Here is a 25,760-nt window from a genome sequence, read left to right on the forward strand (position 1 = left end):
TACTTTAGACTTGAATTTAGATTATACTTTAGACCAGTGGTCTCCAAACTGTGGCCCGCGGGCCACATCCGGCCTACCATGAGATTTTATCCGGCCCGCAGCAAGCACGTTCCGTGCTGCAGGTTCTGTGGTAGTGTGGGAACTTTTTTTTAGCGGCCTATATGTATGGTGCTTTAGTGTCACCTGTGCACTGCACGGTGGAATTACTTTAGTGCAGATCACACGTGAACGAGTCACCCCCATATATTGGCGCATGTTTACAAAAGTCCAAAGTCGGGTCCGCGGTCTGGATGTACTGGAGCGGCTCCCGATCCAGGCGAGCCCCAGGCTGCTGCAGGGCCTCCTCTGTCGCCCTCGACTGGCTCGGCCTGTCGATCGACATCCCTCTCCTCTCCTCTCCTCGCCCGACCGACCGCCTCTGTGTCCCGGGGGAAACGCCTTCTGCAGCCGACCTTGCAGGCGCTGGAGGCATTACCCCTCTGTTACTGGCCCACTCATCGTGTCCATCCTCGCCAGCGGCTCCCTCCTCCTCGGTTCTCCCGTCTTCAGGGCCAATCTCGGCGGCAGTTTCCGAAGTTACACGTCAGGTAGGCTATCAAGTTGAGGGCTTGTATGCAGCTGCCGACTTACTAATAATTTTAAATTTTAATGATTTCTTAGCGGAGTGCCCACCCGTGAGTCACTGCGATGGTGACACACATGTGGTCACTCCGCCATTATATCATATATTTCTACACTGCCTGCATGCCCACTGGTAGTGTAAGAGAGGAGGAGAACCTCTTCAAAGTGGACATACCTTGAGAGAGAAGAAGGGTCTCGACCCGAAACGTCGCCCATTCCTTCTCTCCCGAGATGCTGCCTGGCCTGCTGAGTTACTCCAGCATTTTGTGAATGCATGCCCACTGGTGGTCACTGTATTTTTTCTGTTTTATAAATAATTGTATACCTAAGGTATATATGCCAATATTTCAAGCTCTTTTTTAAAATGGAATATTATTTATTTGTTGCCATATAAACCTCATTAAATTTATAAAACTGACATTTCTTTATTTTTTCCTACGGCCCGCAAAAATGTGCCAAATATATAATGTGGCCCTCATGCTGAAAAGTTTGGAAGCCCCTGCTTTAGACTTAAGACTTTACCCAAGGCTTTACCCAGGGCTTTACCCAGGGCTTTACCCAAGGCTTTACCCAAGACTACCAGCTTTACCCAGGGCTTTACCCAAGAATTTACCCAGGGCTTTACCCAAGACTTTAGAGAAACAGTATGGAAACAGCCCCTTTGGCAGACTGAGTCCGTGCCGACCAGCGATCACCCCATATATTAGCACTGTCCTACACACTCGGGACAATTTATAATTTTACAGAAGCCAATTAAGCTACAAACCTGCACGTCTTTGGAGTGTGGGAGGAAACCAGAGCACCCAGAGAAAACCCACACGGTCACGGGGAGAACATACAAATTCTGTACCGACATCACCCGAGGTCAGGATCGAACCCAGGTCTCTGGCGCTGTAAGGCAGCAACTGTCCCACTGTGTCATTGTGCCGGCCACTCATACACACAGCCAGTCACTTCAGCCAGGCACACATGGATATAAGTAATCTGACTGGCAAAGAAGTTGGTCAGCAGTTTTAAAGGCAGAGCCCTCAATGTTTCTGTGACAGGCTTGGAAGGAAACTTGATCTGACTTTTTGGTGGTCCTTCTCTGGTAGACCAGACACGACGAGCGGATCTTTGGCCCGATACACGAGCAATGTTCCCTTTAATCCTTGGAATTGCTGCTTTTTCCAACAGTCAGGCTCCAAGTGGCATTGTGGACAGACATGACCAGGTGTACGTCTGGTCTCAGTTTTTGAGACAGATTGCCAAATTCTTGACTAGTTCGGGTGTCGGGTTATGTCCGTGAAGAAGGCAGGAGAATGGGGTTGAGAGCGAGAGATAGATCAGCCACAATTGAATGGCAGAGTAGACTTGATGGGCCGAATGGCCTAATTCTGCTCCGAGAACTGACAAAATCTCTTTGAGGCATGCGGAATGGTTATAATTATTCAGCTACCACAGTGGCGTAGCTGGTGGAGCCACTGTCTCACAGAGCCGAGAGACCTGGGATCGATCCTGACTTAGTTTGCCTGGAAGTCATATGAACTTAAGGTTTGGAGGGATATGGGCCAAATGTGGGCAGATGGGACGAATAGTTGGGACAAGCTGTGGGCAAATTGGGCCAAAGGGCCAGTTTCCACACTGTCTGACTCATAATGCTTTGAAGTGTAGGACACCCTTCAATCATGGCACGGCCTATGATTTGCCCGACAGGTGAACATTCCTCCTCAATTGCTCTGCCTGGAAACCCACTATTCACAGGGTGTGGGATGCAGCAAAGTAGCTCCTTGTATTGTTTTGTAACAAATAATGTAGGTGGCATCATCGAGTGCTGCCCTTTGTGTGCCTTGACCATTGCTTCATTTGGTGAAAGAGTCGTTCCACTGTGGTGCTAAGATGTTCTCATCCTCTGTGTACCTCAGGCCCATCTTACGACCTGACCTTATGTGAGGTGAGAAGCCACTCTCTAGTGATCCTGTGGAAGGCACCACTCTACACGGGGGCCAGCGAAGTCACTGGCTACTTTGTGGACGTCTGTGAAATGGGTTCGGAGGAGTGGAGCCCAGTAACAGAACAGCCTGTGACCACACGCTACTTGAAGGTCAGTGATGATGAAGCATTTGAGCTCATGTGTAGACTTTAGACTTTAGAGATATTGCGTGGAAACAGACCCTTCGGCCCATCGAGTCCGTGCCAGCCAATGATCACCCCGTGCACTAGTGCTATCCTACACACTAGGGACAATGTACAATTTTACTAAAGCCAATGAAGCTACAAACCTGCACATCTTTGGAGTGTGGGAGGAAACCGGAGCACCCGGAGAAAACCCACATGGTCACAAGGAGAACATGGGCGACATGGTGGCGCTGCGGTAGAGTTGCTGCCTTACAGCGAATGCAACGCCGGAGACTCAGGTTCGATCCTGACTACGGGCGTCGTCTGTACGGAGTTTGTACGTTCTCCCCGTGACCTGCGTGGGTTTTCTCCGAGATCTTCGGTTTCCTCCCACACTCCAAAGACGTACAGGTATGTAGGTTAATTGGCTGGGCAAATGTAAACAAAATGTCCCTAGTGTGTGTAGGATAATGTTAATGTGCGGGGATCGCTGGGCGGCGCGGACCCGGTGGGCTGAAGGGCCTGTTTCCGTGCTGTATCTCTAAATCTAAAAAAAATATGTTTTTAAACCATACAAACTCCATATAGACAGCACCTGTAGTCAGGATCGAACCCGGGTCTCTGCCGGTGTAAGGCAGCAACTCTACCGTTGCACCACCTGTGTAGATTATTTCACACCGATAATAAAGTATTTATATTTCAATTTGAATTAACTCCAGTCATCCTTGTGTGGCTGTCAAATGACAAATAGATCAGTGGTATCAAAGAACTGCAGTTGCTGGTTGATACACAAAAGGTCACCGAGTGTTGGAGTAACTCAACGGGTTGGGCACATTGAGTCCGAGGAAGAGTCTCGACCCGAAACGTCGCCTATCCATGTTCTCCGCAGATGCTGCCTGCCTGTCCTGCGGAGTTACTCCAGCACTTTGTGCCCTTTATTATAAACCAGCAGCTGCAGTTCTTTATTTCCACACAGTGAAGTTAGATCATATTCCAGGAAAACTCCGCTCCTTGGGAAAGAAAAACACTGCCAACAAGAAACAATTTCCTCTTCCAAAAATTCTGAAGTTGGTACATCAAATGATAGTGGTTTTCCAAAGAAGACTATTTTACCCTGTCCTTTGCCACCAGGTTTCTCCGCCCTCATCTCCCTCTCCCTCCTTGCTTCCTGACTCTTGCCTGTTGTGTTCGGTTTACATTCCTGTGTAGTCATCTTTCAAGCCGGGAGTCAATGGTACTTTATTTTAATACTATTTATTTGTCACGAGGTACACTCAAATACATTTTTGTATACAGTTCAGTACAAGTATCACTATACATATACACTTAGATACACCTTAGATAAGCATCTCAGATACAGTGCAAGTGTACAGTGGAAGGGTCTCGACCCGAAACGTCACCCATTCCTTCTCTCCTGAGATGCTGCCTGACCTGCTGAGTTACTCCAGCATTTTGTGAATAAATACCTTCGATTTGTACCAGCATCTGCAGTTATTTTCTTATACTAAGTGTACAGTGGTGGTACACTGAGACAGTACACAGAGCCGTCAGATGTGGCACTATTTTCAAGTCCCTCTGTTTAGTTTTAAGGTTAGTTTAAAGACACAGTGCAGATACAGACCCTTCAGCCCACCACCAGTGATCCCCACACACTAGCACTATCTTACACACGAGGGACAATTTACAATCTTTATTGAAGCCAATTAACTTACAAACCTGTGCGTCTTTGAAGTTATTATCTGAATGGTGTCGTTAGGAAAAGGGGATGTACAACGAGATCTGGGTGTCCTAGTGCACCAGTCACTGAAAAGAAGCATGCAGGTACAGCAGGCAGTGAAGAAAGCCAATGGAATGTTGGCCTTCATAACAAGAGGAGTTGAGTATAGGAGCAGGGAGGTCCTTCTGCAGTTGTACAGGGCCCTAGTGAGACCGCACCTGGAGTACTATGTGCAGTTTTGGTCTCTAAATTTGAGGAGGGATATTCTTGCTATGTTTACTAGGCTAATTCCCAGAATGGCGGGACTGTCATATGTTGAAAGACGGGAGCGACTAGGCTTGTATACACTGAAATTTAGAAGGATGAGAGGAGATCTTATCGAAAAATATAAGATTATTAAGGGGTTGGACACGTTAGAGGCAGGAAACATGTTCCCAATGTTGGGGGAGTCCAGAACTAGGGGCCACAGTTTAAGAATAAGGGGTAGGCCATTTAGAACGGAGATGAGGAAAAACTTTTTCAGTCAGAGAGTTGTAAATCTGTGCAATTCTCTGCCTCAGAAGGCAGTGGAGGCCAGTTCTCTGAAAGCATTCAAGAGAGAGCTAGATAGAGCTCTTAACGATAGCGGAGTCAGGGGGTATGGGGAGAAGGCAGGAACAGGGTACTGATTGAGAATGATCAGCCATGATCACATTGAATGGTGGTGCTGGCTCGAAGGGCCGAATGGCCTACTCCTGCACCTATTGTCTATTGTCTATTGAATAAAGCTTCCCCAAGTCCTATCAAATTTAATCGAGGGTTCAACAATATCACTCCTAATACTTTTTAAATTTAAACATGATATCGTTTCAGATTACCAATGGAGTGTGGTGGGAGGATTAGAGTCTTTCCATTTAAATAAAATAGATCTTCTGGCAATTAATGTAGTAAAAGCAATCAACCGACGGGCTGAAAGGGACAGATGAATAGAATCTATCATTGAAAGGGACAGATGATTAGAATCTAAAAATTGCAGTGATAGGATGAGATTGCTTTTACTACATTAATTGCCAGAAGATCTATTTTATTTAAATGGAAAGACTCTAATCCTCCCACCACACTACATTGGTAATCTGAAACGATATCATGTTTAAATTTAAAAAGAATTAGGAGTGATATTGTTGAACCCTCGATTAAATTTGATAGGACTTGGGGAAGCTTTATTCAATAGACAATAGACAATAGGTGCAGGAGTAGGCCATTCAGCCCTTCGAGCCAGCACCGCCATTCAATGCGATCATGGCTGATCACTCTCAATCAGTACCCCGTTCCTGCCTTCTCCCCATACCCCCTCACTCCGCTATCCTTAAGAGCTCTATCCAGCTCTCTCTTGAAAGCATCCAACGAACTGGCCTCCACTGCCTTCTGAGGCAGAGAATTCCACACCTTCACCACTCTCTGACTGAAAAAGTTCTTCCACATCTCCGATCTAAATGGTCTACCCCTTATTCTTAAACTGTGGCCCCTTGTTCTAGAATCCCCCAACATTGGGAACATGTTTCCTGCCTCTAATGTGTCCAATCCCCTAATTATCTTATATGTTTCAATAAGATCCCCCCTCATCCTTCTAAATTCCAGTGTATACAAGCCTAATTGTATACACAATATTTTCACACAATATAAATTGTTCCCTCTCCAGCCGTTATAACAATTTTTTACCATTATTTGGTGGAACAGATTTAACGACAAACAGGGGTCTAAACTGTTGCCATTTTTTTTTTTGCAGCCCAGATTCTGTTTTTGTTTTTTTTGTCTGCTTATTTTAGTTTAGGGGGGGTAATTTTTTTGTGTCTTTTTTTTTCTTTTTATCTTTAAAAAAAAATATATATATATAAGTTCTCTTTTAACCTTTTATCTATAATTACATAGAGACTGGGAGGTCTATGCCCTATATGTATTTTGAAACTGGATTTATATTAAGGCTACATTTGTTGTTAATGTAATCCTGATCCTTGTGTATCAATATCACTGTCATGCTTATTATTTTTTGAAATTTAATAAAAAGATTTGAAAAGAAAGAAAGAACTGAGTAATGGTTTTTTGCTGAATTCCACATGGTTAACGGACCTCAATGCTCTGTCTACACAGGTCACTAAGCTGGAGGAAGGGAAGCGATACCTGTTCAGAGTCCGTGCCGTGAACACTGCTGGTGCGGGGAGACCCTCTGAGCCGTCTGAACCTGTGCTGATCTACCACAGACCAGGTACGCTCACCGGCCGCTCGCCCGCCCGCCACCTGTTGTTGACGGGGGCCCCGCGGAGTTTCCACAGGAGCCCGAGAACTGGCCCCCAGCGTGTTCGAAAACAGCTCAGGAAATGGGACCCCGGGAAGTCTAATGAGACCCAAGGGAAACGGCGCTGTGAAAGGGGTGTGGGATGTGGGAATCCTTGTGTTTAAAGAGACTGTGACAAATAAGATGTCCTGTGTTTAAGGAGACTGAGAAACAACACTTGTGTTTGAAGGGACTGGGAAATCAGACGTGTTGTGTTCAAAGACACAGAGAAAGAAAATGTCTTGTGCTTAAAGAAATAAGGCGTCTGTGCGAAATAAGATTTGTGTTTAGAGACTGTGAGAAATAAGACGTCTTGTGTTTAGAAACTGGGAAATGAGATCCCTTGTGTTTAAAGAGACTGTGGAAAATAAGTTTAGTTTAGAGATACAGCATGGAAACAAGCCCTTCAGCCCACTGAGTCTGCACCGACCAGAGATCACCCCGTACACTAGCACTATCCTACACACACTAAGATAGTGTTCGATATCCCTCCATTTCCTGCATATCCATGTGCCTATCTAAAAACCTCTTAAATGCCACCATTGGTTCTGCATCCACACCCTCATTTGACACTACATTCCAGGCACCCATCACTCTCTGCACATCTCCTTTAAATTTTCCCCATTTCACCTTAAAGCAATGCCCTTTGACTTTTCCACCCTGGGGGAAAGGTTCTGACTGTCTTCCCTACTTCTGAGGCCCCCCTCGGTCATGGCTGACCATGGGTGATGCATCTCAGGCCCACACAAGCTTCTCCACCATGACAAGGAGACAATCCAAGGTGAATCCATACCTGTGCCTCTTATAACTTTATATACTTCTATCAGAACTCCCCTCAGCCTCCGACACTCGAGAGAAACCAATCCAAGTTTGTCCAACTTCTCCTTGCAATTAGTTCCTTCCAATCCAGGCAGCAATCTGGTAAACCTTTTCCACTCCCTCTTCAAAGCCTCCACATCCTTCTAATAATGAGGCGACCAGAACTGCACACAATACTCCAAATGCGGCCTAACCAAAGTTTTATAAAGCTGCAACATGACGTTCTGACTCTTAGACTCAATGCCCCAATCTTTAGAGATACAGCGCGGAAAGAGGCCGTTCGGCCCACTGAGTCCGCGCTGACCAGCGATCACTAGCACTATCCTACGCACTGAGGACAATTTACAATTTTACCAAAGCCAATTAACCTATAAACCTTCACGTCTTTGGAGTGTGGGAGGAAACCGGAGCACCCAAGGAAAACCAACGCAATCACAGGGAGAAGGTACAAACTCCGTACAGACAGCACCCATCGTCTGGATTGAACCCGGGTCTCTGGCGCTGTGAGGCATCAACTCTACTGCTGGCCCACAGTGCCGCGCTCTCAATGAATGCAAATGTTGAATGTATTGTTTATTTTAAGTGACAGGATGATGTCAGGACAGTGAAGTACTTGGAGATGCTTGATTCTGTGTGATCATGTTATTGATACTTCTTCCTCTTGATTTAATTTTCAAGATACCAAAGAAATTACCACTGGTGTGGATGCAGAGGGCAATATCTACCTGAGCTACGAGTGCTTTGAGATGACAGGTGCTTCCCAATTTACCTGGGGCAAAGCCTATGAGGAAATCACTGAATTCACCAGAGTCCAAATCGATTCAGAGCATGAAACGTAGGTCGACAGGTTTCAGGCCGTGTGGTGTGTTTAGTTTAGTTTAGAGATACAGCAGATGGCATGAAACCTGGAGGGTTAGTCGGGGCTTGGGGCAGGCCGAGGCAGCTGGGGAATGGGCAGATGGGTGGCAGATGAAGTTTAGTGCTGGGAATGTGGTGTTATATTCTTGTAAGTGGCGATGCACGCTAGAGGGACACAATTCCAAAAGGGGCAGAGGAACGGAAGGACCTGGGGTATGAGTGTAGAGTTTGTTGATAGGTGGCAAGAGGAAGGAAGAGGCGGAAAGAAGGAAGAAATGGATAGAACACAAGAGGAACGAAGTCACGATGAACCTTTGTTCATGGGAGGAGTTGGCTGCGCCTAACGGCTGCGGCTCTCTGGCAGTCTGTTTGTCTTTGTTTCGGTGCCCGGCGCGGCTTGGCCGCTGGACTTAACATCGCCAGCGCGGCTCGGCCGCGGGACGTTTCAGTGCCCGGTGCGGCTCGGCCGCTGGACTTAACATCGCCCGGTGCGGCTCTGCCGCGGGACGTTTCGGTGCCCGATGCGGCTCTGCCGCGGGACGTTTCAGTGCCCGGTGCGGCTCGGCCGCTGGACTTAACATCGCCCGGTGCGGCTCGGCCGCGGGACGTTTCAGTGCCCAGTGCGGCTCGGCCCCTGGACTTAACATCGCCCGGTGCGGCCGCGGGACGTTTCGGTGCCCAGGGCGGCTCGGCCGCAGGGCCTTCCATCCCCTTGCGGGGGCTGTGCGTGTCGTTTGCCTCGGTAGGGGTCGAGCTGCCTGTCCGTGGGTGCGGGGGGAAGAGAGGGGAAGTTTTGTTGCTTCCATCACAGTGAGGGGGTGTTTGGAGTCACTGTGATGGATGTTTGTGTTGGGGTCGGGTGTCCTGTGTTCTTTTCTTTTTTGCTGTGTTTTGTGTGACTGCTGAAATTTCGATCGGTGTAAAAAGCCGAGTGACAATAAAGTGTTGTTATGTTATGTTATGTTATGTTCAACACGGGTCTGGCAGCAACTGGAGTGAGGTTTCCAGTTCTGGTCACAGACTTCAGGAACAGATATGAAGGCCTGGAGAGGGTGCAGCAAAGATCTATCAAGATACCTCCCGAGACTACAGTCTCGGGTTATTTGGACAGATATGATAGAGGTAATGGGTGAAGACATAACTTTGAACTTTAGACTTTTGAGATACAGGAGATACAGCGCGGAAACAGGCCCTTCGGCCCAGTGTGTCGACCAGCGATCACCCCGTATACTAGCTCGATCCTAGTAGGGACATTTAACAATTTAAAGAAATTTTACAGAAATTTTACAGAAATTGCTAAAAAAAACTACCAACCTGTACGTTTTTTAAATGTGGGAGGAAACCAGAGCACCCGGAGAAAACCCATGTGGTCACAGGGGAAATGTACAAACTCTGCACAGACAGCATCTGTAGTCAGGATCGGACCTGGGTCCCTGGCGCTGTCAGGCAGCAGCTCTACCGCTGCGCCATGGGGATGGGGGGGGAGAGGGGACGGGAGGAGGAGAGGGTGCTGCACCAATGCAGGAGAGGTTTGAACCCAACGGGTCCACTTGGTCTAGTTTACACTAGTTCTATGTTATCACACTTTCTCATCCACTCCCTGCACACTAGGGGCAATTTACAGAAGGCAATTAACGTACATGACTTTAAGATGTGGGAGGAAACCAGAGCACCCGGAGGTAACCCACGTGGTCACAGGGAGAACATGCAAACTCCACATAGACACGTTCAAGGATCGAACCCGGGTCTCTGGTACCATGAGGCAGTAACTCTACCAGTTGTGCCCAGGATAGTGCGAATTATTTCCTTTCCTTCTGCAGCCATGTTACGATTCTGTAGACCAGCAAAATGATGTAGCCTATGGAAAATAATTGAAATATGAATTGCCTGCAAGAGTAAAAGACACATAGGGTGACTCGAGGTGACGTTGAGGCAGTTAGATTAGATGGTTAGTTGGTTGCTTGGCCAGTCAATTGTTAGAACTGGGCTGTATTATCTCAAAAGGTGCAATATGTTGGAGAAACTGTCTGCTTACATCCACTTTGTCAGAAGGTGTTGTGGGAAAGTCTGAACTGTTATGTGTTCCTTCAGAATGATTCCCAATTTGTTTTCTTTTCAGTTCCAAGTTGATCTTCAAACGGCCCGACATGTTAGACTTGGGAACGTATTCTGTGGCTGTCTCGGACACCGAGGGCATCTCTTCCAGCTTTGTTTTGGAGAAAGAAGGTAGGTAATCCTCTGTATAAATGTAGCTTGGTGCCTCACTGGATCAGCTGGCAGAAGCCTACTCCCTCCCACCAGGGTTCACTCCGGTTCCCTTCAGAGGTCCACGTAGCCCGGTGGAAGTGTCCCTGCCCACAATTACATCAGGATGGTTGTTCTGATCAATGTCCTTCAGTTAGGTTTGTTCTTGCAACACTCCAGAGGGACGTGTCATTTTGGTTTTAGAGATACAGTGTGGAAACAGGCCCTTTGGCCCAACAAGTCCATGCCGGCCAACGATCCCCGTTCACTAGTTCTATTCTACAGATGAAAGACAATTTACAATTTACAAAGGCCAATTAAACTACAAACCTGTACCTCTTTGGAGTGTGGGAGGAAACTGGAGCACCTGGAGAAAATCCATGCAGGTCACGGAGAGAACGTGCAAACTCCTTAAAGACAGCACTCGTAGTCAGGATTGAACCTGGCGCTGTGAGGCAGCAACTCTACTGCTGCGCCACTGCGTCGCCCCAAATATCACGATGGATGGGTGCCCTTTGTTCCATTCAACACTTCCATAAAAGCCTGAAACCTAAATTGATGATGTTACCTTTCAGTTCATTTCATAGCTGAAGAATTTTCAATTGTGTTTAAATTTCGGCACCCTATGTATTGAGTATAGAGTATTGCGTACAGAATTGGGAGGTCATCTTGCAGGTATATACGACGTTGGTGAGACCACATTCAGAGTATTGTGTTCAGTTCCGCGCACCATGTTATAGGAAAGATGTTATCAAGCTAGAAAGGGTGCAGAGAAGTTTTACAAAAGTGTTACCAGGCCCCGAGGGCCTGAGCTACAGGGAGAGATTGAGCAGGCTCGGGCTTTATTCCTTGGAGTGCAGGAGTATGAGAGGTGATCGCAGAGAGCTGTACAAAATCATGAGAGGAATAGATCGGGTAAACGCCCAGAGTAGGGGAATCAAGAACCAGAGGATATAGGTTTCAGGTGAGGGGGAAAGATTAAATATGAATCTGAGGGCTAACTGTTTTACATAAAGGTTGATGGGTGTATGGGACGAACAGCTGGAGGAGGTAGTTGAGGCAGATATTATTGCAATGTTGAAAAAACAATTAGACGGGTAGGAAAAAAACTACAGATGCTGGTTTAAATCGAAGGTAGACACAAAATGCTGGAGTAACCCAGCAGGTCAGGCAGCATCTCAGGAGAGAAGGAATGGGTGACGTTTTGGGTCGAGACCCTTCTTCAGACTGAAACGTCACCCATTCCTTCTCTCCTGGGATGCTGCCTGACCCGCTGAGTTACTCCAGCATTTTGTGTCTACCTTCCAATTAGACAGGTACATGGATAGGACAGGTTTAGAGGGATATGGGCAGGCGGAACTAGTGTAGATGGGGCATGTTGGTCGGTGTGGGCAAGTTGGGCCGAAGGGCCTGTTTCCATGCTGTATAACTCTGTGACACTAGACTAATGCAGTTAACGTCGCTCCCCACCAGCTTTTGCTTATTCCCCAGGCAATGGTTTAGTGCATACACACGAGGCTGCAGATGCTGGAATCTGGAGCAAAAAATATATTCTGGAAGAACTCAATGGGTCAGACTGCATCTGTGGAGAGCGATGGACTGAAGAAAGGTCCTGATCCAAAGGGCCATTTGATCGCTTCCCTCCCCCATAAGCTGTCTGACCCCACTAAGTTCCTCCAAAACGTTTTTTCAATATCTAATGCACAGGTGTATAAATAGAAAATCTCTGCTAAAGTGTAGAGATTGGTTAGGGTGGTTAGGGTAGTTAGGGTGGCACAGCAGAAGAGCTGCTGCCACAGTACCAAAGACCCGGTTTTGATCCCGACTGCGGGTGCTGTCTGTACAGAGTTTGCACGTTCTCCCCGTGACCTGCGAGGGTTTTCTCCGGCTGTTCCAGTTCCCTCCCACATCCCAAAGACGTGCAGGATTGTAGGTAAATTGGCCCCTGAAACCTGACAGTGGGATAACATGGAACTAGTGTGTGGATGATCATTGGTTGGCGTGGACTCGGTGAGCCGAAGGGCCTGTTTCCACACCGTATCTCAAAACGAAACTAAATTAAACAGTGTCGAGTCAAGAGTATTTTAATGTCGTGTGTCCCGAAACGGAACAATGAAATTCTTACTTGCAGTAGCATAACAAACTAAACGAAACAAGGAACTGCAGATGCTGGTTTACACAAAAGGACACAAAGTGCTGGAGTAACTTAGCGCACCTCTGGAAAACAAGGAGTCCAGATTACTGCCTGACCTGCTGAGTTCCTCCAGCAACTTTTTGTCCAATTTCTGCTGAAGAATCGGAATTGCAGTCTTGTTCTTAAATCTCAGGAAATGCCATCACAAAATACTAACCATTCGTCTTCTATTTTTCAGAGTTGGAGCGCTTGTTGGCTTTGAGCCATGAAATCAGGCACCCAAGTGAGTAGAGATGAATGGTTACTGGTGCTTTTATTGCTGATGCTAACTTCCATCATTCACACTCTCAATTATCTGTGAATTTTCTCAGGACAGTCTTGAGTTATTTATTTTCAATGTTCATTCCCGCACTGTTAATGTTCTGAACCCGTGCACGAACACATGATGAGCTTTTGATGGCACTGGACACTATATCAAGAGGACTGGAATACAAAAACAGAGATGTAATGTTGAGGCTCTATAAGGCGCTGGTCAGACCACATCTGGAGTACTGTCAGCAACTTTGGGTCCCATATCTGAGGAAGGATGTGCTGGCTCTGGAGAGGGTCCAGAGGAAGTTTACAAAAATGATTCCAGGAATGAGTGGGTTAGCATATGATGAGTGTTTGACAGCACTGGGCCCTCTACTCATTGGAGTTTAGAAGGTTGAAGGGGGACCCATTGAAACTTACAAAATAATGAAAGGCATAGATAGAGTGGATGTGGAAAGGATGTTTCTGCTGGTAGGAAGTCTAGGACCAGAGGTCATAGCCGCAGAATTAAAGGGCGCTCTTTTAGAAAGGAGCAACTTCTTTAGTCAGAGGGTAGTTAATCTGCAGAACTCTTTGCCACAGAGGGCTGTGGAGGCCAAGTCAGTGGATATTTTTAAAGCAGAGATAGACAAATTCTTGATTAGCATGGGTGTCAAGGGTTATGGGGAGAAGGCAGGAAAATGGGATTAGATCAGCCATGATTGAATGGCAGAGTATACCCGATGGGCCGAATGGCCAAATTCTACTCCTGTAACTTGTGAATTTGTACTCCATGGAGTTTAGAAGGATGAGGGGGGACTTCATTGAAACTTACCGAATAGTGAAAGTTCTGGATAAAGTGGACATGGAGAGGATATTTCCACCAGTGGGAAAGTCTAGGACCAGAGGGAACAGCGTCAGAATAAAAGGATATACCTTTAAAAAGGAGATGAGGAGGAATTTCTTTAGTCAGAGGGTGGTGAATCTGTGGAATTCATTGCCACAGACGGCTGTGGAGGCCAAGTCAGTGGATATTTTTAAGGCGGAGATTGACAGGTTCTTGATTAGTTCGGGTGTCTGGGATAATGGGGAGAAGGCAGGAGAATGAGGTTGAGAGGGAAAGATAGATCAGCCATGATTGAATGGTAGAGTAGACTTGATGGGCCAAATGGTCTAATTCTGCTTCTAGAATTAAGACAATAGACAATAGGTGCAGGAGTAGGCCATTCGGCCCTTCGAGCCAGCACCACCATTCAATGTGATCATGGCTGATCATTCTCAATCAGTACCCCGTTCCTGCCTTCTCCCCATACCCCCTGACTCCGCTATCCTGAAGAGCTCTATCTAGCTCTCTCTTGAATGCATTCAGAGAATTGGCCTCCACTGCCTTCTGAGGCAGAGAATTCCACAGATTCACAACTCTCTGACTGAAAAAGTTTTTCCTCATCTCCGTTCTAAATGGCCTACCCCTTATTCTTAAACTGTGGCCCCTTGTTCTGGGCTCCTCCAACATTTATGAACATATTAACACAAAAGGCATTTTGAATGAACTCAGGTGGGATCTAGCCAAGATGGCGCTGAAGCCAGGTGACTCTGCATGCTGGTCCCAGAAGTGGATAATGTTATACATAAATACAATCAAGCCAAACTCGTTCCTCCACATGGGCTATATTTTTACTCTGAGCCATGAACTATCTCATAGAACATGATACATGGAACATAGAACAACACAGGAATGGGCCCTTCGCCCCACAATACATGTACCAAACATGATACCAAGTTAAACTGATTGCAAGATGGATTCAACAATGGCTGAATGGGAGATACCAGAGGGTAATGGTTGACAATTGTATGTCAGGTTGGAGGCCAGTGTCTAGTGGAGTGCCCCAAGGATCTGTGTTGGGTCCACTGTTGTTTGTCATTTACATTAATGATCTGGATGATGGTGTGGCAAATTGGATTAGTAAATATGCAGATGATACTAAGATAGGTGGAGTAGTTGATAGTGAGGTAGATTTTCAAAGTCTACAGAGAGACTTGGGCCTTTTGGAAGGGTGGGCTGAAAGATGGCAGATGGAGTTTAATGCTGATAAGTGTGAGGTGCTGCATTTTGGTAGGACAAATCAAAATAGGACGTACAGGGTAAATGGTAGGGAATTGAGGAATGCAGTGGAACAGAGGGATCTGGGAATAACTGTGCATTGTTCCCTGAAGGTGGAATCTCATGTGGATAGGGTGGTGAAGAAGGCGTTTGGTATGCTTGCCTTTATAAATCAGAGCATCGAGTATAGAAGTTGGGATGTAATGTTGAAATTGTACAGGGCATTGGTGAGGCCGAATCTGGAGTATGGTGTGCAGTTCTGGTCGCCAAATTATAGGAAGGATGTCGACAAAATGGAGAGGGTACAGAGGAGATTTACTAGAATGTTGCCTGGGTTTCAGCACTTAGGCTACAGAGAGAGGTTGAACAGGTTGGGTCTTTATTCTTTGGAGCGTAGAAGGTTGAGGGGGGACTTGATAGAGGTTTTTAAAATTTTGAGAGGGACGGACAGAGTTGACGTGGGTAGGCTTTTCCCTTTGAGAGTGGGGAAGATTCCAACAAGGGGACATAGCTTCAGAATTGAGGGACAAAGGTTTAGGGGTAACATGAGGGGGAACTTCTTTACTCAGAGGGTTGTGGCTGTATGGAATGGGCTTCCGGTGGAAGTGGTGGAGGCTGGCTCGATTTTATTATTTAAGAGTAAATTGGATAGGTATATGGATAGGAGGGGATTAGAGGGTTATGGTCTGAGTGCAGGTAGATGAGACTAGGTCAGGGAGAATGGTCGGCGTGGACTGGTAGGGCCGGACAGGCCTGTTTCCATGCTGTAGTTGTTATATGTTATATATGTTATCTGCATGCACATGATCCATATCCCTCTATTCCCTTCACCTCCATGTGCCTATCTAAAAGCCTCTTAATTACCACCATCATATCCACCTCCACCACAACCCCTGGTAATGCGTTCCAGGCCCCCACCACTCCCTGTGCAAAAAACTTGTCCTGCATCTCCATTAAACTTTGTCCCTTCTCACCTTACAGTTATGCCCTCTGGTATTGGACATTCCGCCCTGCGGAAAAGGTTCAGACTGTCTCCCCTATCTGTGTCTCTCATAATGTTATGTCCTTCTATGCAGTGTGGAAACAGGCCCTTCAGCCCAACCTGTCCACACTGATCAACACGTCCCATCTACACTAGTCTCACCTGCCTGGATTTGGGCCATATCCCTCTAAACCTATCCTATCCATGTACCTGTCCAAATAGTCATATCGTGTGGAAACAGGCCCTTCGGCCCAACTTTCCCACATCGACAATAGACAATAGGTGCAGGAGTAGGCCATTCAGCCCTTCGAGCCAGCACCGCCATTCAATGCGATCATGGCTGATCACTCTCAATCAGTACCCCGTTCCTGCTTTCTCCCCATATCCCCTCACTCCGCTATCCTTAAGAGCTCTATCCAGCTCTCTCTTGAAAGCATCCAACGAACTGGCCTCCACTGCCTTCTGAGGCAGAGAATTCCACACCTTCACCACTCTCTGACTGAAAAAGTTCTTCCTCATCTCCGTTCTAAATGGCCTACCCCTTATTCTTAAACTGTGGCCCCTTGTTCTGGACTCCCCCAACATTGGGAACATGTTTCCTGCCTCTAATGTGTCCAATCCCCTAATTATCTTGTATGTTTCAATAAGATCCCCCCTCATCCTTCTAAATTCCAGTGTATACAAGCCTAATTGCTCCAGCCTTTCAACATACGACAGTCCCACCATTCCGGGAATTAACCTAGTGAACCTACGCTGCACGCCCTCAATAGCAAGAATATCCTTCCTCAAATTTGGAGACCAAAACTGCACACAGTACTCCAGGTGCGGTCTCACCAGGGCCCGGTACAACTGTAGAAGGACCTCTTTGCTCCTATACTCAACTCCTCTTGTTATGAAGGCCAACATTCCATTGGCTTTCTTCACTGCCTGCTGTACCTGCATGCTTCCTTTCAGTGACTGATGCACTAGGACACCCAGATCTCGTTGAACATCCCCTCTTCCTAACTTGACACCATTCAGATAATAATCTGCCTTTCTATTCTTACTTCCAAAGTGAATAACCTCACACTTATCTACATTAAACTGCATCTGCCATGTATCCGCCCACTCACACAACCTGTCCAAGTCACCCTGCAGCCTTATTGCATCTTCCTCACAATTCACACTACCCCCCAGCTTAGTATCATCTGCAAATTTGCTAATGGTACTTTTAATCCCTTCATCTAAGTCATTAATGTATATCGTAAATAGCTGGGGTCCCAGCACCGAACCTTGCGGTACCCCACTGGTCACTGCCTGCCATTCCGAAAGGGACCCATTTATCCCCACTCTTTGCTTTCTGTCTGTCAACCAATTTTCTATCCATGTCAGTACCCTACCCCCAATACCATGTGCTCTAATTTTGCCCACTAATCTCCTATGTGGAACCTTGTCGAAGGCTTTCTGAAAGTCGAGGTACACCACATCCACTGACTCTCCCCTGTCAATTTTCCTAGTTACATCCTCAAAAAATTCCAGTAGATTTGTCAAGCATGATTTCCCCTTCGTAAATCCATGCTGACTCGGAATGATCCTGTTACTGCTATCCAAATGCTCAGCAATTTTGTCTTTTATAATTGACTCCAGCATCTTCCCCACCACTGATGTCAAACTAACTGGTCTATAATTACCCGTTTTCTCTCTCCCTCCTTTCTTAAAAAGTGGGATAACATTTGCTATCCTCCAATCCACAGGAACTGATCCTGAATCTATAGAACATTGAAAAATGATCTCCAATGCTTCCACTATTTCTAGAGCCACCTCCTTAAGTACCCTGGGATGCAGACCATCAGGCCCTGGGGATTTATCAGCCTTCAGTCCCATCAGTCTACCCAAAACCACTTCCTGCCTAATGTGGATTTCCTTCAGTTCCTCCATCACCCTAGGTTCTCCGGCCCCTAGAACATTTGGGAGATTGTGTGTATCTTCCTCATTGAAGACAGATCCAAAGTAACGGTTTAACTCGTCTGCCATTTCTTTGTTCCCCATAATAAATTCCCCTGCTTCTGTCTTCAAGGGACCCACATTTGCCTTGACTATTTTTTTCCTCTTCACGTATCTAAAAAAACTTTTGCTATCCTCCTTTATATTATTGGCTAGTTTACCCTCGTACCTCATCTTTTCTCCCCGTATTGCCTTTTTAGTTAACTTTTGTTGCTCTATAAAAGAGTCCCAATCCTCTGTCTTCCCACTCTTCTTTGCTATGTTATACTTCCTCTCCTTAATTTTTATGCTGTCCTTGACTTCCCTTGTCAGCCACAGGTGTCTCTTACTCCCCTTAGAGTCTTTCCGCCTCTTTGGGATAAATTGATCCTGCAACCTCTGCATTATTCCCAGGAATACCTGCCATTGCTGTTCTACCGTCTTCCCTGCCCCATCTACACTCGTCCTACCTGCCTACGTTTGGCCCATCCCTTTAAACCTGTCCTATCCATATACCAGTCCAAATGTTTCTTAAATGTTGTGATAGTCCCTGTGACTTCCTGAATCTTTTCTACTTGTTGTCTGACGGGTGACTCATCAATCTATTAGCCTAATCTATAACCAATCGTAACCTCATTCATTGTAATTCCCCATATTTAAGTTTATCAGAACAATTGTACAGAAAGACCACTCCTTTATATCTGTGAGAATATTCTAATAATACATTTATTAAAGCAGTGCATAGGTTATATGTTTAACCAGGGACCCTTGGAAAAATGTAATACAAAATAAATTTGTAATATTTGGTATTGGGGCAGCACAGTGGTGCAGCGGTAGAGTTGCTGCCTTACAGTGCCAGAGACCCTGGTTCGATCCTGACAACGGGTGCTTGTCTGTACGTTCTCCCCGTGACCTGCGTGGGTTTTCCCTGGGTGCTCCGGTTTCCTCCCACACTCCAAAGATGTACAGGTTTGTACGTTAATTGGCTTGGTATAATAGTAAATTGTCCCTAGTGTGTGTAGGATAGTGTTAATGTGCGGGGATCGGTGGTAGGCGCGGACTTGGTGGGCCAAAGGGCCTGTTTTTGCGCTGTATCTCTAAACTAAACTAAATTATAAATTTGGATTGATCATTTTTCGTTGTATGTCGCTGAAAGAATGTTCTTTCTCTGCTCCCATTTAGTGATCCAGTTGAAGCATGAATTATCCTACAAAGTATTTGATAAAGGTCAAGTTCGTTTCTGGCTTCAGACTGAACATGTGACGTCTGATGCTTTCTGCAAGGTTGTCGTCAACGACCTGGAGCTGGTCGACAGTCCGGTAACTAGCACATTCTCCAATAGTCGGTGGTTATGTGGGGGTGTGTGAATGAAAACGCCAACTGACTCGCCCCTCTATTGGCACATTGCTGGCCCAGTTTGGTTGACAGAGTCAAATGTGAAGAGACTGCGCGAAATACTGTCCACAAAACGTTGGGCGGCAGGGGGGCAGAACATTGAGCTTGCACTGAAATAAAGTCTGCTTTTCAGACCTTTTACCAAAGGCGGCACACTGATGCAGCTGGTAGAGCCGATACCTCCCAGCCCCAGAGACCAGGGTTCGATCCTGACCTCGGGTGCTTGTGTGTGTGGAGTTTGCACGATCTCCCTATTACCGCTCCAGTGTCCTCCCACATCCCAAAGACATGCCGGTTAGTAGGTTAATTGGCCGTTAAAACCTTCCCCCAGTATAGGGAGTGGATAGGAAAGTGGGCAGCAAGGTTGAACAGCTATAAAGTTGTTGCTTCGAAGCACCAGAGACTCGGATCCGATCCTGCCCTCGGCTGTTGTCTGTGTATGGAGTTTGTACGTTCTCCCTGTGATCACTTGAGTTTCCTCTGGGAGCTCCGATTTCCTCTCACATCCCAAAGACGTGCGGGTTTGTAGGTTAATTGGCCTATGTAATTGCCCCGAGTGTGTGGGGAGTGGATGAGAAAGTGGGAAAACAGAGAATTAGTGCGAATTGGTGATCAATGGTTGACGTGCACTCATTGGGCTGAAGGGCCTGTTTTCATGACGTATCACTAAACTAAACTATACTAAGTTAAGCTAAACTAAATTATTTTTACGTGGAAACGAGGAACTGCAGAAGCTGGTTTACTGAGGAAAGACACAAAATGCTGGAGTAACGCAGCAGGTCAGACACCATCCCTGGAGAACATGGATTGGTAATATTTTGGGTCGGGACCCTTCTTCAGACTGGTTCCACTTTCTCATTCACTCCCTACTCCAGTACTTTGTGTTTTGTTTAAAGCATCTGCAGTCTGAAGAAGGGTCCCGGCTGGAAACGTCACTCAACACAGTTATTGCTACAAAGGGACCCTCCTGGAATGTGGGAGGAAACCGGAGCACCCGGAGAAAACCCACGCAGTCACAGGGAGAATGTGCAAACTCCGTACAGACAGCATCCATAGTCAGGATTGAACCCAGGACCCTGGCGCTGTAAGGCAGCATCTCTACCTGTGTGCTATTGTACCACCCATTGTAGTGGTGAGAGGAAAGAAAACTAGAGGAGTGGAGGGCCAGGACAAAGCATGGCAGGTCAAAGTTCAGAGGGATATGAGCCATTTGGAGAGGTACATGGATAGGAAAGGTTTAGAGGGAAATGGGCCAAATGCTGACAGGTGGGACTAGTGTAGATGGGACATTTTGGTCAGCATGGGCACGTTGGGCAGAAAGCACGGTTTCCATGCTGTATGACTCTGTGACTCTAAATATTGTTAGTGTTAGTACAAATATTCACCATGTTAAGTAATGACATTTTGTTTTGCTCAAGGAACACAAGATTACATTTGACAAATCTACTGGTATGATTGAGATGTTGATGGAGCAGTTCACGAGCAAGAATGAAGGTACTTATACTGTCCAGATAGTGGATGGCAAGGCCAAAAACCAGTCCTCCCTGGTTTTGATCGGAGATGGTAAGTTCAATGATTGAGCCAACCTCTGTTCCACGTCAACGACTGACGCTTTGGAGAACCTGCTTTAATGGGAATGGTTTGTCCGTTGCAGCATTTAAGGCCGTTCTGGCTGAAGCGGAATTCCAGAGGAAAGAATTCTTGAGGAAACAAGGTGAGACACAAATACTCTATGTTCAGGTCAATGTCTCCTGTTGCAATCTTAAAGGTTCCTACACTGTGTTGATAGGTTTTAATGAGGTAATTATCTGTCATTTCAATTAAAAGATTGGTTAATGTCTTAATACTCAATGGTTCTTTATTATCACATGTACAGGCATACTGTGAAATTATTTTTCTGCATAAAGTTCAGTAAAGTATTGCCATACCTAAGTACTATCTCTGGATAGTACAATGGGCATATAGAAATAGCCCACTGAGTCCGCATGCAAGAGTCGCCAGGCGAGCCCCAGGCTGCTGCAGGGCCTCCAGTCTGTGAGCTTGGTCTCCTGGAGTGGTGCCTGATCCAGGCAAGCCCCAGTCTGCTGCAGGGCCTCCAGTCTGTGAGCTTGGTCTCCTGGAGTGGTGCCTGACCCAGGCGAGCCCCAGGCTGCTGCAGGGCCTCCAGTCTGTGAGCTCGGTCTCCTGGAGCGGTGCCTGACCCAGGCGAGCCCCAGGCTGCTGCAGGGCCTCCAGTCTGTGAGCTCGGTCTCCTGGAGTGGTGCCTGATCCAGGCGAGCCCCAGGCTGCTGCAGGGCCTCCAGCCGTCGCGTCCGTCCGGATCGTCCAGTGAACCGTCGTCCCTCTCCTCTCCTGGCCACCTTCAGCCTTTGTGCCCCGGGGGCGCCTCCCTCAGCCAACCTTGAGGGAGTGGACAGTGAGACCCCAGCTCACACTCTCAACGGCCCTTGCTTTCGTGCCCACCGTCGCCGGCTCCCTTCGTCCACCTGTCGGCTTCTCTGGTCCTCGGGGGATGAGTAGGGGCCGGGCTCGGCGGCTCTCTCTACAGGCCACAGCCTTTCCTTCTGGCCACGTGACCCGCCAGTCCTTCTACTCTACTGGACTTACTGTTTGTTTACTGGTGTAACTAATGTCTCTGAATCCAACTTCAGGGCTTACCTTAGTTTGTTAATTCAATTACCTTGTTTTAGAATCAATATTTCCTTCCTTGCTCATATTTTCTTGCATGCTCTTACAGATGGGTAATTGACGATCGGCATGGACTCGGTGGGCCGAAAGGTCCGTTTCCATGCTATGTCAGTCGGTCAATTCTTTCACTGGAGTGAATGAGTCATCTTGGTTCGTTTTGCAGACTACCGCTATCCCAGTTAAACTGTTTCTGTTTGTTGTCTAGGTCCTCATTTTGCAGAATACATGCATTGGCATGTGACCGATGAATGTGACGTTGAGTTGATGTGCAAGGTAAAATTTAATTTAGTTTAACTTCTTCTTATTGTCATCTGTACCGAGACACTGTGAAATGCTCAAGGAAGACTATATATGAATCCAGTCTATCCAGTCAAAGAAAAGACTAGACATAAACAGTCTACCTGGTATTACGGACCTCTTTATAACAGATTTTGGTTATCGTGGATGGACTGTTCCCACAGTAATCAGACCCCACTGTCTCTTCAAGAACACAGGCTGCCAGTTACGCTGCGGGAAGCCATTGATATTGACAAGCAATTGCTTCGATTGACGCTTGTGCAATGATACTCTATTAAGCAATGTAACAAACGGCCTTCAGCATTTTTAACTTGCAGTAACAAAAATATTTTTTTTAGTTTAGTTTATTGTCATGAGTACCGAGGTACACTCTTGTCTGCTTGGGTGATCACATTGAAAAATCAACTTAAAAAAATTGTTGTTATCACTTACTACTATTCCGGTGACCAGCCATCTTTGAGGATCTGCCTCCAAAAGGCAGCCAATATCAAGGAAACCCCACAGCACCCTGGCCACACTCTCATTTCACTCCTACCATTAGGAAGCAGGTACAGGAATCTGAAAACCGTGATGTCCAGGTTCAGGAATAGCTTCTTCCCAACAACCATCTTGGACACTACACAACACTAACCTCAGTTGTGAACTGTGAACTGTCTTTAGTTGCACTTTGGAGTTTTGTTTTACACCAGTATTGTGGTTAGTAATTTATTGAATGTTTATTAATTAGATATGATCTCTGTGTCTTGTGTTTAGAGGTATTTTGCTGTTTTAAGTAATAATTTGATTAGTTTAGTTTAGTTTTTATTATTGTGAGGTACAGTGAAAAGCTTTTGTTGCTTGCTATCAAGTCGGCAAAAAGGCTATACATGATTACAATCAAGTCATCCACATTGAACAGAAACAGGATAATGGGAATAACGTTTAGTGTGAGATAAAGCCCTTTAAAGTCCAATTTAAAATAGTCCGAGGGTCTCCAATGAAGTAGATCAGGACCGCTCTCTAGCTGGTGAGAGGATGGTTCTGTTGCCTGATGGGCTGAAAGGGTCCCTGTATCTGGAGATGCGCGTTTTCACACTTTTGTACCTCTTGCCTGATGGGAGAGTGGAGAAGAGGGAGTGACCGGGGTGAGACTGGTCCTCGATTATGCTGGTGGCCTTCAATGTACAGCAACCAATTAAAAGTAAGTGGTACCATGCTTATTGCAAGAATGAAGACATCTTAGTACAAATACATGGGGACTTGTTCATACCATGCCGTGAATATTGAACATTATCTGGAACTGTACCAGCGGGAAAAGATACTCAAAATGGAGGGAATGCCATAAAGGTTCACCTGATTAGTTGCTGGGATGGTGAGATGTTATTGAGGGAGTGACCGAGGTGAGATTGGTCCTTGATTATGCTTAAGATAGACACAAACAGCTGGAGGAACTCAGCGGGTCAGGCAGCATCTCTGAAAAAAAGGAATAGGTGACATTTCGGGTCGAGATGCTTGTTCAGACTGAGAGTCGGGGGAAAGGGAAATGAGAGATATAGACAGTGATTATCGAGAGATATTGGACAAATAAATGAAAGATATCCAAAAAAAGTAACGATGATAAAGGAAGCAGGCCATTGTTAACTGTGTGCTAGGTGAGAACGGGTACAATGAGACTGAACAAGACGACTTTGAAGATGGTACAACTTGGGTGGGGAGGGATGGAGCGAGAGGGAATGCAGGGGTTACTTGAAGTTAGAGAAATCAAATTTCATACTCCTGGGCTGTAAGCTGCCCAAGCAAAATCTGAGATGCTGTTCCTCCAATTTCCTTTTGGCCTCACTCTGACAATGGAGGAGGCCCAGACCAAAAAGGTCAGAATTAAACGTTCTTGACTCTTATTGACTTATGGACGTTCTTTATCTCCATGGTGTGTTGCAGGTGGCGAACACGAAGAAGGAAACGGTGTTTGCTTGGTACAAAGAATTTGCTGCTGTCTTTGCAGAAGCTCCGCCTAACCTGGTGACTGGGGAATGCAAGCTGTGTCTCACTGAGGTGAGGAGAATCTCCTTACACCTGGGCAGCCCTGTGGGGTCTATGTCAGTATGGCTTCCAAGACAGGTTGCATGTGTAGGACCGAACTGCAGATGCTGGTTTACACCGAAGATAGACACAAAATGCTGGAGTAACACAGCGGGTCAGGGTATATCGCTGGAAAAGAAGGATGGGTGATGTTTTGGGTCGAAACCCTTCCACAGACACAAGAAAGGCCAAGATAGGTTGCATGATGGGGCGGCACAGTGGCACAGTGATAGAGTTGATGCCTCACAGCGCCAGAGACCCGGGTTCGATCCTGACTATGGGTGCTGTCGGTATGCAGTTTGTACGTTCTCCCTGTGACCGCGTGGGTTTTCTCCGGGTGCTCTGGCTCCTCCCACACTCCAAAGACGCGGAGGTTTGTAGGTTAATTGGCCTCTGTAAATTACTCCAAGTTTATAGGTGGTGGATGCGAAAATGGGAGAACATAGAACTGGTGTGAAGGGCAATTGATGATCGGTGTGGGCCAAAGGGCCTGTTTCCATGCAGTACCTCAAAGTTAAATCTAACGATAAATTAAATGTGATATGGGAAAGACTTAGACTCAACTGTTATCACTAATTTCAGTACTTTAATGTACAGTAAATTAGAGCTACATTTTTTGATCATTGCAATTTGTCATCAGATCAGAAAAATATCAATGTTCAGAATGCGACTGATGTTTTTTTTAGTTCGTGTTTCGGTGTTCTTTGAGGAATTGCCTTGTGTTTGATGGATGAGGGGTGAAGGGGGAGGGAGTGGGGGTAAGGGAGGGGAAGAGAGCGGGGGAAAGAGCAGGGGGAAAAAAAGTGGAGGTGAGAGAGGAGAGAGAGTGAGGGGGGAGAGAGAATGAGGGGGAGCAAGAGGGAGGGAGTTGGGTAAGGAAAGGGAGAGAGTGGGGGGAAGGCATTGGAGAGAGAGTGGGGGGAGAGCGTGGGGCAAGAAGGGGGAGAGAAAGAGCTGTGGGGAGAAAGAGAGTGGCGGCAGAGAGTGGGACGAGCCCAGGTGCCTTGGGGTGAGCTGTCTGCAGTCGCTGTCTGATTCAATCCTTTCTGCTTTTTAGTTCTCCAAGAAGGATATGGGGGAGTACAAGATGACACTGAAGGACGACAAAGGGCAGGATATCTCGGTTCTAGAGGTAGCTGGCAAAGGTACGGTTCAAGGTGTGGGTCTGCAGCCAGGGGCTTCAGG

At 46.5% G+C, this 25,760-nt stretch overlaps 1 protein-coding gene across 1 annotated transcript in view; it reads left to right on the top strand.

Moving 5' to 3' along the window:
- The window catches only part of LOC144593398 (myomesin-2-like), a 114,419-nt gene that overhangs the window by 78,880 nt on the left and 9,779 nt on the right, over positions 1 to 25,760 (top strand). Inside the window, 11 exon segments of the mRNA XM_078398902.1 lie at positions 2,526 to 2,704; positions 6,563 to 6,677; positions 8,244 to 8,400; positions 10,543 to 10,649; positions 13,040 to 13,084; positions 19,320 to 19,456; positions 20,951 to 21,095; positions 21,187 to 21,246; positions 22,426 to 22,493; positions 24,435 to 24,548; positions 25,633 to 25,720. Of these exon segments, the coding sequence (XP_078255028.1) occupies positions 2,526 to 2,704; positions 6,563 to 6,677; positions 8,244 to 8,400; positions 10,543 to 10,649; positions 13,040 to 13,084; positions 19,320 to 19,456; positions 20,951 to 21,095; positions 21,187 to 21,246; positions 22,426 to 22,493; positions 24,435 to 24,548; positions 25,633 to 25,720 (1,215 nt within the window).

The sequence above is a fragment of the Rhinoraja longicauda genome, chromosome 5 (genome assembly GCF_053455715.1).
Source record: "Rhinoraja longicauda isolate Sanriku21f chromosome 5, sRhiLon1.1, whole genome shotgun sequence".
Classification (NCBI taxonomy): Eukaryota; Metazoa; Chordata; class Chondrichthyes; order Rajiformes; family Arhynchobatidae; genus Rhinoraja; species Rhinoraja longicauda.